The 14,565-nt window shown below is 34.7% G+C and overlaps 1 protein-coding gene across 3 annotated transcripts in view; it reads right to left on the minus strand.

Moving 5' to 3' along the window:
• Positions 1–207: 207 nt before the first annotated feature.
• The window catches only part of LMO3 (LIM domain only 3), a 55,240-nt gene continuing 40,882 nt past the window's right edge, over positions 208–14,565 (minus strand). For 2 of the 3 annotated variants that reach the window (XM_057303249.1, XM_057303248.1), the window contains exons 3-4: positions 12,573–12,698; positions 2,844–3,258 (exon numbers count right to left, since the gene is read on the minus strand). In XM_057303249.1, the coding sequence (XP_057159232.1) occupies positions 3,153–3,258; positions 12,573–12,698 (232 nt within the window). In that variant the 3' untranslated portion in view covers positions 2,844–3,152. Of the gene's footprint in view, positions 526–2,843; positions 3,259–12,572; positions 12,699–14,565 lie in introns of those variants that run through there. The other variant, XM_057303250.1, reaches the window with a different exon arrangement.

The raw sequence follows: 14,565 nt of genomic DNA on the forward strand, positions 1-14,565 counted from the left end.
ATGTACAAAATTACACCCAGCGATTGCTACCTTCATTTTTGACAGTTTTATTTTCCCTACAAAAGTAAGTAACAATAAACGACCTAGCTCGGAGATCTTAAACATAACATTTGGAGAAAGCATCTGAGGTACTCTGTCTATGTGTGTTATGATTTACCTTTTGAAAGTAAGTGTCCTTACGCACTTTATTCTTTTTTTCAAGCGGACTCAATGTATGCTTTCTAGATATTATCTTAGTATTTGCCAATTAAGCTCAATCAAAGAGTATAATACCCCTTTTTATTAATAACATAAATCCAAATATAAAAAAAATGAATGAAAGAATCCAGCAGATATTTATTAAGCAAGATGAAAGTGAAATTACAAACACAGGTCAGCTTTTAAACTCAGCCAGCACTCTGGTGGAGCGAGGTGCCTGGTCCTTCATCATAGGCAGCCTCTCTGAGATGCGTGTTAGGAGAAATCAAAGCTCCTTTGGAGGTGTCCTACTGGAGGCATCGGGCAGCAAGCTAAGTGACGTCAGGGCTACACAACACAAAGAGGAAAGGTGACGACAATTCAGGGACTTTGCGTAGTCAAGACAATTAGCTTAGTACTTCAGGTCAAAAATGCTACTGTCTATGGGCAATTAGCTATAAAATGACCCATTTCCGTCTGGTTTCACAATTTCATGGAGATTAGAGATAATCTAAAGAGATTAAGGCCTTAATCTTTAATCCAGGTGAGTAATTTTGCTTGTAGTAAAAAACATAAGAATTAATTCCTGGAGGATTTGGGAAAAGAAAAGGCAGTAAAAACTTGTTTGGTCTTTGGGTGGCAAGGATAATTGAACCGTTTCCAGGAGCTAAGAGAAGTTTGTTCCCAATTTACAAGTATTTTGACATATTGATAAACATATGCAAAACCATTTAAATCTAAAAATGATTATTTGAAAAAGATACTGGCAATTACAATTTGACATCCACACGAATTCCCGACACCTCTTAATGGGGGCCCGCAGGGCTGCTTGAGAAAAACCACTTTTCACGGATCCTCTGCCCCCCACCCCCACCTTTTGTTTGGTTTGGGTTTTGGTTTTGGCTATGCAAGTCTTATCATGAAACAAATGTAAGGCTCTAAGGCTAAAATAATAGTTATTTTGTGGGCCCCAAATAGCTATTTTGGAAATTTTTTTTTTTTTTGATATATCTCAAATCTGGGGGACATGTGACTTGAACACTCTTAACCATGAAGTATTTGTAAAAATACATATCATTCACTTTTCACAGAACCATTTCTTAAAAATGAGAGGCAATATCCAGATTCACATGCATGTTCATAATAAAGCTTTGTTTTAAAACAAATCCACACCAGCATTATTTTCAGTTTAATATTTTGGCCCCAAACCAAGAATTCAGGTATCACATTTAATTTTCATCTGCAATGCGTCTATTGGCCGGACAAAATATGTATGCAAATAGCACTGGGAAATAGTGTTTCCTATACAAGTGATCAAAAAAAAAAAAAAAGAAAGAAAGAAAGAAGAAAGAAAAGAAAAAAGAAAACCCACAGCACTAAATTTGCTCTAGCAAAATATTTCACTGTGCCCGTGTCGAATTAGATTTGTTGAAAAGTAGTTCTATTACAGGGAGCAGAAGCCAAGAAGCAAAGTGTGAGCAACCCAGAAGAAGGGATCATAGTCTTGTTTTTATTTCCTTAATTGTAATTGAAATAATCGGTCTCCATAATTTGTTTCTAGAAAGCTTTCTTCTTTCTCATCTATCATGTTGGTAAGGGAATAATTTTTCACCTTTAAAAAATGGCATGACAGATTTCAGCCTTAAGTGTGATATATTCTGAGTGGGTAACTACTTAAAGAAAGCAGTAAGAGTAAGACATGTCAAAGTTTTAAAGTCTTCACTTTTGAACGTTAAAATAAGTGTCAGGTAAATACAGAAAAATATATAATCACCAGTTCTCAGTTCTTTGACAATCCCTTTGTTTCTCTTCTTCTAGAAGATTCTGTAAGCACTATGTTGCTCTGATCAAAAAAGTAAGCTCACTACTCAAATATCATCATAGCTTCAGTGTGCATTATCGTGGTTCAGTAGATTTGCACTCAAATCCTTTCAGTGCCAGAAATTTATCAAGCCATGAAGTTATTAAACCCTAAGCTCTTAGGGAGAAATCTGGGCAAAATTTGTACAAGAAATTTATCGTTTTAAAATTATCTCATAATTGTGGTAACACTTGTCTAAAGTAACCCTTTGGACAAATTTTACATGATACCCAAAGGCACTAGTTTACATAAGGGGTAAGTGGCTGAAAAAAAAAAAAAAAAAACACCAAAAAAGAAAAAACAAAGCCATTGTGTAGGTAAAGAGCACACACACACACAAAGGATATTAAAAGGATAACTGCTAAGCTTTAAAGTTATTCTAAAAATGGCACTTTTCACGTTGGTATAAAATGAAAGTGCTTTAAGATGAAATTTTTATGCATTTTTTTAAAGCTGATCTTTAACCCCCTGAAAATCGGGGGTTATAATGAGAACACTGATAGACTAAATCATAGCGGCAATAACAGTGGATGTTGCTAAAATGCTTTGTGTGTGTCTTCATTTCTTTTTTTTTTCCTTAGTATTTTAATGTTGATAGACTTGCTTTATCTATATGTGTATCATTAGTGAGATTTGCTCTTCAATTCTTTACTAGAAAGTTACAGCTCATTTAAAATAGCTGGTAGATACAGAAAGCATAAATATACAGTAAGTTTAAACACTGATTGTACTAAATGCAACAATACAAAGAAGCAAACAGAACACAAATGGTAACACAATAAAACTGTATTACATTTGTGCTTCAAATATTACAATACATTATATACAATAGTCGAAAATAAACATCTCATGCCAAGTGACACAAAAACGAGTAGCAAGCAAAAAAATCCAGCAATATGTACATTACTTTTTTCTTTAATAATAAACATTCAACTCTGAACTGGGGCAATTTCACTACATACAGATGCAGTCCGCCTCTTATTCCATATAACCATCCTGCTTTCCTAGATCTACGCTATTCAGTAGGTTCCTGTGTCAATTCTCATATACACGTGGAGCAAAAAAGATAAAAGAATGTAGTGCTTTGTATTCTTAATGGGGTGATGTTGATAGATCAGCGAACCTGGGGTGCATAACCTTCTTTCATTAAACCTTCTTCGTAGTCCGTCTGGCAAAGGATCATGTTATTCTTTAGGAAAAATTTGTCTCCAACGCAAAATCTGAAAATATTTTAAAAAATAAAATGTGTTAAGATCATTTCACTCCAATCTATAGATTTGGAGATTTCTTTTCCTTGTAATAATGTCACACAGTAATTCCCTGAATTTGAAAGCTTGGTTTAGAAAGTTGCCTTTATTGTCGAAATTAAACCACGTATGTCATTTAATGAAACACTGCACACAGAATTTGAAATCCTACATTTATATATAAAAAGCTTAGGAAAATCGAGGAAAACACCTTGGGCGGCAGAGGTGATTTTTATCACCACTTTGGAAAGAAAAAAAAAATTGGTCTATACTTACAGTCGTCAAAATAAAAGAAAGAATGATAATAGTATTTCCCTGTAGTGATTATAGAAGATTTCACCATTGGCCATTTATTCACTTTATTATAAAAAAGTAAGAGGCATTAAAATGTATCAAAAATTTAGAAAGTGGCCCATTTTAAAGCTTCCCATTTAAAGCTTCCTTTTACTCTCTGTTATTAAAATGTGATTAAATTCTAGTAATCTGGAAGTGATTGTTCTGAGGAAAAGTTGTTTTAGCATCAGACTCTGATGCTGGGCCATATTCCTTTGTTTGTGGGAAGTTCACCAACTATGAAATATTAAATGTCATTTCTTAGCGCTCTCCCAATTAAACGAAAGGGAGTAACCTGAATGAACTTCTTAATATTGATGTGATAAATAAACTAGTTTCCAGTAGCTAATTATGTATTTTATTCTATAAAGCATTGTTTAATGTGCAAGATTGTAGTGTTTTTAATAAGTGCTCTTTTTGTATAATTTCCCAGCGGTGACACTTTGGACACAATTAAGGTCAGAAATAAATGCTCGTGCTGTTTCCAGTACATTTAACAATAAAGTAACTCTGGGGAGATCTGTATATATTTTTAATTGTAACAATTTAACCTTCAAACAGCAGTGTCTAGTAGAGTTGACCCAGTAAAACTACTTGTAATTATACAAGTTGACCTCACTGACCTTTGATAGTGGTCTCTCTTTATCAGATAGTCAATTTCGAATGATGTTCAAGCAGAAATCTTAGTGGATAGATTAAATTGTGTAGTAAAAGCAACCCTTTAATGTTTTGTGAAGTTGAAGGTTTAAATGAGGAGCAGTTGGACTGATTTACATTTGCAAAGATTGGAATGCTAGACAAACAGTGAACCTATTTATTTTCCAACTGGGTAGCTTTGGAAATTTATCCTTATTCTAGCTAAGTAGATAGAGGGGGAAAATAGTGTAATAAAAAAAGTAGATTGAAAAGAATTAGCTTTCCTCTTAAAGGAAGATTGGTCTGTTTATTTGTGGAATTTACTTTTTTTCCCCGGGATTACTGCCTGCTGATGATGTTGATTGAAAGTACAGACTAAGTGCTGATCTTGAAATCCTGGAGTTTGCGGTCATGGCTATTGGACAGAATGAACGTTCAAGTTTGAACCTTAAGTATACCTTCTTTTTATTAGTTGTAAACTATAAACTTTAAATATTGTGCTTAAAAAGTGGTGTGTGAGTAAACGAGGTTTTGTAGATTACCCTGATCATTAAGATATGTTAAATAAAAGGAAATATTTCTTCTGTTGGACAGACCTAAGTAGCCAATTAGATACTTATCTTTTATGTGAGATTGCATAAAATAGCATATAGGATATATCTGATTACTGTTCAAAACTTTCAATTTATATTACCGTTTAAATTAATTTGAACTAATAAGCTAATGATAAAATAGCACTTAAAAAGAAATTCAACAAATACTCTTGTGTTCCAGGTAATATTACTGAATTCTTTTTTTCCCCTAAAAACCAACTGAATTAGAAATACTCTTTCAACTCCATATTGACTAAAATTTTGCTTCAATTTTCTAACAAGCCCCCAAATTCTATGCAGTATCAAAAAAAAATTTTTTTTTTTTAAATATGCTCTACTTGGGGCTTGAACTCACAACCCAGAGATAGTCACATGCTCTACCAACTGAGCCAGTCTGGCACCCCAAATAAAAACATTTTTTTTTGGTCATGTGAAGTTATATCATTTTTACTTTCAAAAGCCTTGAAATTCAGATAATTTTTGTTTGTAGATTAATAAATTCAGTGTAATTATCATGAGAAAATCATTGAACCAAGAGCCTGGGGACCTCGTCCTGAGCCCTGATGCTACCCAATGCAAGTTATAGGGTTCATTTCATACTCTGAGTCAACTCTGTGTGGGTAAGATAAAACAGCTACATTTCTGAATTGTAGGGATGTTAAAATAAGAAATTTATCAGAGGCAGAGAGGTATAATGCAACAAATAGAGGTCAAATCCCAACCTTCCACTTAGGATATTGAAGACGAAACTTCGTTTTTCTTATCTTTAATATAAGGGACTTTTTAAAGTGTGTGGTAAAGAGTAGAAATGAAGTACATAAAGCCTTACTTCAGTGTTTGGAGTGTAGGTAATTAAAACCACCACCTTCTATAAAGCACTTACCACGTGCTAGCGCTAAGCACGCGTACGCGTGATTGCTTTTATTCCTTATGTTCAGCTGAGAAAGTAAATATTACTACTGCCTTTTTCAGATGGAAAACCTCAGGCTTCCTCCCAGAATTTTAAGAAACCTGCCAAGGCTCCATAGTTAGAACGTGTATGATAGAGGAAGGAAAGGGACTCTGGTCTCTTTGGGCTCAAGACCCATGCTTTGTGTGGAAGCAATAAAGCATAAGGCTGTGAAGTTAAGACAGGTTTTTTGTATTGTTAATATTCCTTTGCGTCACTTTAAAAAAAAGTCTACCTACCATTCAATGAGATGTTGGTAATATAAATGGGATACATCTAAAATAGTCCTACCTAAAATATTTTGTTGCTAATGTTGTCAACTGGACAAAGTACATTTTATGTGCATTTCAATTTATACTGAAAAGTCAAAACAGAACATGTGGGTGAGAAATGTCACATGCATATAACTTAAAACAGTTTTGAAAGCTATGATTAAAGCAGATTATAACTGCTTTGTGATTAGGATTGGTATACTCCTTTTTTAAACTATTTATTTATTTATTTATATATTTGAAAGAGAGAGAGAGAGAATGCAGGGGGAGAGGCAGAGGGAGAGGGAAGAGAGAAACCCAAGCAGACTCCAAGCTGAGCACGGAGCCCAGTGCCGGGCTCCATCTCATGACCTGAGCTGAAACCAAGAGCTGGACACTTAACCGACTGCACCACTAAGGTGCCCCTGGATCGGTGTACTCCTTTAAAATGTTCCATATATAAACATGAGGAAATTGGAGAAACAGCAATGCAGATATTAGATGTTTAACAAAATAATCGATAACTGATCTTGTGAGAAAGGCTAATTTCTAACGTTATGAGTTCCTATGAGATTTAGCATTGGCCGAAAAAATATTACAGAAGCAGTGATGGCCAGAGGATACTGTAAGTATATTAATAGGTCAGGCTAAAATTCCTGAAAATAAGTGATAATCTTCCTTGTAATCTAATCCTAATTGCTTGTGATGTAGTCAGTTCAATTAATTTTGCCTTCATTAAAAAAAAAAGTATGTTAAGGAATATAAAGATACCCAATTAGATTACTCAGTCATTTAAGCTTGCTGTTTTAATAATAATAGATTTAATTTCCAGATATTTTGGACTGATTCTAATTGCACTCATACAGTCTTAAAAACTTCAGAAGTACAGAAAGTAAATATAATTAATAAATCACCCTTATAAAATATGGGGCTTAGAGTAGTTTTAAATAGGTTATGAACAGCCTCTGCAAAGGAGCTTCCATTTGTAACCTCCTTTCACACCCTTTCTAAGAATGAAAATGTTAACTTAGTCATCTTATTTCCCTGAAGTCAGTGGCTATCAATTATAATTAGTTCCCAACTCCACAATACTTTAAAAAGGGTTGCGGGGGGGGGGGGGGGAGGGGGGAGATCCAGTCCATATTTCAAATGTCTCTATTTTCTATGTAGCATCCTCAGTTACTAAAGATGGAGATTTCAATGCTGTATTTTGTTTTCAGTAAGTGGTACTGATTATATCCCCATCGTCCCACCACTATACACTGTGAACAAATTTACACTCTTCTCCCAAACACTGTCCAGTTGTCATGACATACTTCATTCCTGGTCACCTTTCTGTGCCAACTTACATTACCCACATCCCGAATCCTGTGATAAATTATTCAAAGTCTACCTTGCTTTAACTTCATCATATCTATTCCCATTATGTCTACGCAGTCAGAAAATAAAATACCCCTCATGAAAGAGTCCGGGGCCCTCATATGAGCTCTGAGTCGAAACCAGACTGTCTGGTTTCACATTTTGAGTCTACCATTTTTTATCATTGTTTTCTGGGGCAAGTTACTTAAATTTTCTATACGTCAGTTACTTCATCTGTAAAATGAGGGTAATAATAGGATCACATTATATTGAGATTAAATGAGCACATGTAAAACAGAACAGTGTCTGCTGTCTGATCAGCACTATATAAGAATTCTGCTATCATTATTTGTTAATAATAATTTTTTCACCTTTGCTTAAGCCGTTCCTTAACCAGGACTATTTCTCCCTTTTTTCCAACTGTTTAAATTCTAAAAATTCTTTGGTTTCCATTCCCTCCATCAATATTCCCTGACCATGCCAACTCATTCTGATCTTTCCCAAAGCTCTTATTTATTGGCGTATCATTTACTTTGGCATTTCAGATTTTCCCACGGATGGGTAATAAGTTTCCCAATCTGGACTGCGGTGCTGAGGTAAGTGCCCATGAGTTCTATTTCTTTTGAACCCTTCGGAATACCACCGTAAATTATACTACCACTTGAGGTAGGGTGGTCAGTAAATATTGGCTAAGACAGATTTATTCCAGAACTGAATAGCCTTAAATAACAAAGGTATTTTAGATAGATAATTTAAATTTGTGTTCATTTTGACTTTCATTCCTTGACTTCCTACCTTTACAATTTTACTTTCTCCTGATCCTCATGCCATTCCCTCCTTCTCCACATCCCTCCCTACCAACCTCCCTCTCTAATCTCTGAGCACTCGGAGCTACTTTTCATTTCCTGCACACATTAAATGCTTTCACACTTCCATGTCTTGCATGATGCTCCATCTGTCTGGAAAACCCTTTTCTCACTGCTCCTTGGCTTCCTCGTCTTCCCCAACCCCCACCAGACACAATTCCTACATTCCAACCAGTCCTAGGGAGTTCTGTTTTAAAACGCGGCACATCAACCCTTTGATGCTTCTCTAAGACTTCAAGAAGGACAGACCTCTCTTTTCCTCAGTATAGATCTGTTTAGCATCGATTACACTCTTCTGTGAGTCTTTGATGTCGTGTCTCTCTCCCAAAGCTCTGAATATCTCTAAGAGAGAAACTAGTTTTTTTTTCACCTCTCTTTCCAGAGCCTAGCACAGTGCTTTTATTCTTTAGTGTTACACGGTTCTATGTATTTGCGGCAACTTCATTACAAACAAATATATTCTTTCCTTTTCTTATAAAACCATCATTTTTTTTTTACAGAATTGTCTAAGGAGGAGGGGATTTAGTCACCTTTAAGAAATTAACCTATTACACAGAATTCTTCAATTCTGAGTGAGATTGAAGTTATCATCTAAGATGCTCGAAATAACATTCCTCTGCTTCTGTTAATAGAGAAAAATAACCTTAGATGTTTAATTCAGGAGTCACATCTTTAGCCATACCCTCTAAAAAGAGCGGAGAGGGTATATACAAGAAACAACCAGTCCCGAAAAGTTATTTTTACTACCACTTTTGAAACATTCAGAAATGCTTTCGATCTGAATGATCTTTTGATTTAAAAGTTAAGATGAAATGACTGCTAAATAAAATTCATAAGCATTTATAATACCACAATCTCAGATGTCAATAAAGTTTGCTTAAGGGAAAGTGCCTATAAATTACCTATTTGCTTTGTGTTTCACTTGAAAAGGTGCAATGCTATAATAATGATTTGGCTACTGAAAGTATAGGCTCATGTGGCATATGGCTTTATTGGAGAGGATTTCCCCAGCAAATGTCAAAGTAAAAAGAAAATCTCCTATGTTGAAAACCTTCTGCATTCAGAGTAACAAAATTTGTCTGCTTTGCTTGACTGATGAAGATGAGCTGACTTCTTGCATTAAAGAAGTTTGTCTTGTAGGGGCTCAAGTGACAAGACAATAACTAAGTGCTAATTGTGCATAACCAGCACTAAAGATATGCAGTCCCATTATGGCATGTAATAAATGAAGCGAACACAGAAATATATTAGGTACTTTAATAATGATACTAGAATAGTATTTTGCAGCAGTAAGAATGTGAACAGTTTTAGAGTCAAAATTTAGGAGTGTTTGTCTTACTTGACTGAGTTCTACTGAGGAGATAGACTTAATTGTGAATGCAACTTTTTATTTCAATGGTGAAATAAAATTGATATACGATTTGTAAATAGCATTAACAACCTACAATTACTTTGCATCATAATAGAATTTAGGCTGGGTTTAGCACTTGAATGATGTTTTAATTTTCTGTGTAGAACACGGATAAAATAGGGGAGCCTGCCCTAATGGAAAAATGGACAAAGGGCATAAATAGACTGTTCCCCAAAAGAAGAAATATCAAAGGGCCACTAGAAATCAAATAAATACTAATTAAAAATTATAATGGGACACCATCTTTCATCCCTCAGGGTGACAAGGATTTCTTTTTAAATAATAATTCCTAGTGTTAGAGTGAATGTAAAGGAATACATAGCTGTTACATTTCTGGTGTGAGAATAATTGGTATAACTGTTCGGGAGAGCATTTTAACAATATATAACATAAGCCTTTAAACAGTTATATGTTTTGTCCAGTTAATTGTACTCCTGTGGATTTATCCTGACACAGGCTTGAATATTGTTTGTTTATCAATATCATGTTTACAATATTATGTTGATAATATCGATAATATAAAAAGTTGAAGAAATAGCCTATACATCTGATGATAGAAGACTGATTTAACATATGAAGCTCTACTCATAAAACGAAACATAAGACTTAAGATACCTTATAAGAATTTGAAAAGCATACTATTATAAATGAAAAAGTCCAAATATCGAACATTAGGATTCTTCCCTGTTTCTTTTTCTTTAAGCTGCTCAAATGTATTATAAAATATATGCTATATATCATTCATCATACACGCATAAGAAAACATATGGCTAGCTAGACACCAAAATATTAAAATGCCTTCTTTTAGAATTGTGAGACATGGGACAATATGATTCCTTATCCCTTTCTATTTTCCAAAAATTCTACTATGAATACGTAACCTTTTATAAGTAGAAAAGCAGTAAGTGTTATTATTGCATAAAGATAACTGTATTGTGAGTGGACGCTGTTAGTGGATCAATATGACAAGTCAACAGAATATTCCAAATTTACTACTAATACATCTTTAAAATATATACATATACATGTACACATGCATATGAATGTCTGTATGAATGTGTAGATACTTATGTTCATGTGTCTGTGTCTTTACACACATACTTGCCAATTTATTTTTGGCTCAATGTCACCATCAACTGTATTAACCTGCTTTGATTCCAAAAGTTTGTTGGGAACACTCAAGGTGTTGTAAGATGACTTCTTGAATTATTTCCTGGATAAATTAGATATTGCAAGGTATACTGGGTACTACTCTGAACATCTCCATTTAACAGGACATATTATTGAGATTATCTTTTTTTTTTTTTGAGATATATATATCTCGTGTAAAAACCAAGTTAGTGGAATATTACTTGGTAAAAGTAAATTATAAATATCAAGATAAAAGAATTAATTTTTTAGAACCAATTGTGCTTCTGGTATTTAATATAAATTATTTTATTTTCAAAATCTGTAAGATAGGTATTAGTGTCTCCATTGTCAGGGGGTGGAAACCAATCTCAGAGATTAAGTAATAGACTCAGGATGTCATGATGGGGCTGGAATTTGAATCCAGTTCTCCCTATAAAAATCATGTTCTCTCTACTACTCTATACAGTGCCTCATTAGAAGATGCTGCATTGAATAGTAAAGCAGAGCAAATTACAGTAACTGAGAACTTGATGCAACGAATATGTCCTGGTTATATAGTACGTCCAGGTGTTGTCACACTCACGCTGAATATATTTTCATCAACATCCATCAAGTGTACTAATTTTTTAAATGTATTTTAATGATAGGTACAGTTTCATATTCTTTTTTTTTTTTTTAAGATTTTATTTATTTATTTGACAGAGATAGAGACAGCCAGCAAGAGAGGGAACACAAGCAGGGGGAATGGGAGAGGAAGAAGCAGGCTCATAGCGGAGGAGCCTGATGTGGGGCTCGATCCCATAACTCCGGGATCACGCCCTGAGCTGAAGGCAGACGCTTAACCGCTGTGCCACCCAGGCGCCCCACAGTTTCATATTCTAATATCCTCTGCATTTGTCACATAAAACAGTTATCAGTAGTGTATAGCTCCCGCTGGCAATAAAAGTTATAACTTTCAAGAAGGAAAAATGGAATAAAGTGATAATGCTTTGAGATGAGAGAGTTCTCTGAGAATGACTCACCCAGCTCCCCTTTGTTGTAAGTGAGAAAACCGAGGTCAAGAGAGCTAAAATGGAGGCAAAGCCCAGCCTAGAATTTAGGTTTCTAGATTCCTTGTGCAATACTCTTCCCATGTGCCTATGCTGCCTGTTCAATGCTGGTAAGTGTTTAATTATTAGCTATATCTGGCCTCATTCCCAAAGAGACTTAAAGTAACTTAAAAAGTACATATAAAACAAGGTTAAAATTCATGCTAAGAAATCAAGAGATAGGGCAACCATAAATAGGAAAAATAAGATGAAGACACACTACCTCCTACAAATTCCTGTATATTTGCCTCAGCGCAAATGTGTTGGCTCGCAGAACAAACAAGTTAAGACTTTAAGCCTACTTTTAAAAAGACAGAACATTTTAAAGATACTTTTAAAGTTTTAAAGTAAATTTTAGGGATATTTTAAACCTACTTTTTAAAATGGACAGAAAAACAATAAAGAATGAATAAGAAGAAAACTAAAGTTGGTAGCAGTGTCCTCATTTCTTATCACGTCCTGCTATAGGATGCTCTTCCTGTAGGTAGAAGCATAGTTTTAAGACCTTTCCCCCTCAGTGGTTTGTTTCTGACACCCGATGAATGTTTGCAAAAACCAAAAATGCTGAGATTAATTGCTTTAAGTAATACAGATAATTCCCATCTATTAAATAAATAACTAGCAAAGAGAGGTTTGCCATTTTTTTGACACCAGAATGAAATCTGCTTACCTCTGATTACAAAGCTGACATGCAAAGCAGTCCAGGTGGTAAACGTTGTCCTTGGCCCGCATCACCATCTCAAAGGCAGGGATGAGCTTACTACAGGCGGCACAGTTTCCCGTTACACCGAAGAGCCTGGAACAACAAACATTTTTTTTCAAATTCTTACAGGGAGATCTGAGGTGAGGACTAGAGTAGGTGCCAGTACACCCTGCAAAGCTATCAATACACAATGCCTTATGATGTACACAAGCAAGTTTTATTCTCGGCAGATACATAAGTATTCTTCTCTGATACATACTCAGTTGACCTTTCTTGATGAAAATCACATCTCGTTTGAGAAGAAAAGGAAAAGACAAATACATCAGGAAGCTTACATAACCGCACACAAACAAGTCAATGGAGGTGAATTCGCAGCCAAAAAATCTTCTACTTGATAGAATATACAGTAAATAGAAATGCATCGTAACTTTGATCTTAATGCCACATAGTCGCCATTTTCGTTGGAAAAGAAACCCATTTGAATGACTCAGTATTTTCTGACATGTAGTTACTAGAAGGTTTGCCATTATTATTAAAATAACATTTATGAACAAGCCATTTAAATAGTCAAGAAACATTAGAGGTGCATGCACCTTATGGCCCTATACCATAGTTATAGCTATGATTATGTTATTCAAGGAACACATTAAAGTAAATGAGGCTGTAAACTACATATAGCTCGACCAGGAGTTGAAACATAATATATTGAAAGAACCACTGGAACTGTCCAGGAAAAAGGTATTTTTAAAAATCCTATTTGTGATAGATTCCTGAAAATAGTTACTGTAATAACCTAAAAAAAATAGTATAAAATAAAGTGTCTCTATAGTTTCATAATGGGAGGAAATAAAATATTTTATCCATTTGCACTGGCAATATTTAAACCAAGTTTCTTTCAAGTTGTTAATGGTGGTGAAGAGTTATTATAAATAATATTCCGTGCATAGCAGTTAATGCACTCTTTAACTAGGAAGCAAACTAGATGAAAAACACCACATCTGCCAGTTTTGTTTTTTCTCCAGCATCAGGCTGACAGGAGAAAAATATAATGGCTCTCATGGGAAAGACCAAATTAAAAGCAGTTCTAAACTAATGAATTCAAAGGTGCTATGGAGAAAACTCATTTTATTTATAAAAGTGTACTTTAAAAAACTTAGTCTTTCATTTGATTGAATTTAAGGATTATGCACAAATGTGCTGAAGTTTCTCTTCTTATACTTTCTAAATACTCCAAAGACAGGTCTTTGCTTAAGGCACGCATATTCATTTTCAAGTTTATAACCATTTCCTCTTACCAGGCTAATGACAATTGTTGGAAAGATTTGTGAGAATGGTTTTCAGGGTCTGGCAAAACGTGTAATAAACATTCATGCTTATGTTTTTGTTAGATTGTCTCTTGAAGAACATAAGCGCCTTGAGGGTAGAAAGCATAAATGCTTTTCAAAGAGCTTGCCAGTATAACTTGTGCCCTTGATAAGAGGGGAAGGAAGGTTTATATTCAAGAAAACTAAATTCAAAATCGTTAGATGCTGTTTTCCTACAAGAATTTTAAAAACATTTTAATAAAGAGTATAACTCTAATCACCTTCATGTTCCCGGTTTATAATCCCTATTTTAGGAAATAATTTTTCTCTGAAAAGAATATCTCACATCTACTGGCGTCATTAAAAACGAAACCACCACAAGCTAAGGCTTTCATCCTGTTCTTTTATAAGCAGAATTTTTCCGTCCCTTCTAACATTTCACGTTTACTTTTCAGCGCACTTCACGCGATCCATTCAGGAGTCACATCCCTCACATGTGCCACTCGTTCCTTCTGTTCTTTCACTGTTATTTTGGAGAAATTGGGAAATCTTAAAAAGTTCCTTATTCCATGAATATAGACGCACTTGTGGATGGAGAATGTGGCCGGTAGGAGAGAACGCGGTTTTCGAGAACTCCTCGGTTTGCTTACACCTCA

Source organism: Ursus arctos, unplaced genomic scaffold (assembly GCF_023065955.2).
Source record: "Ursus arctos isolate Adak ecotype North America unplaced genomic scaffold, UrsArc2.0 scaffold_26, whole genome shotgun sequence".
NCBI classification, from domain to species: Eukaryota; Metazoa; Chordata; class Mammalia; order Carnivora; family Ursidae; genus Ursus; species Ursus arctos.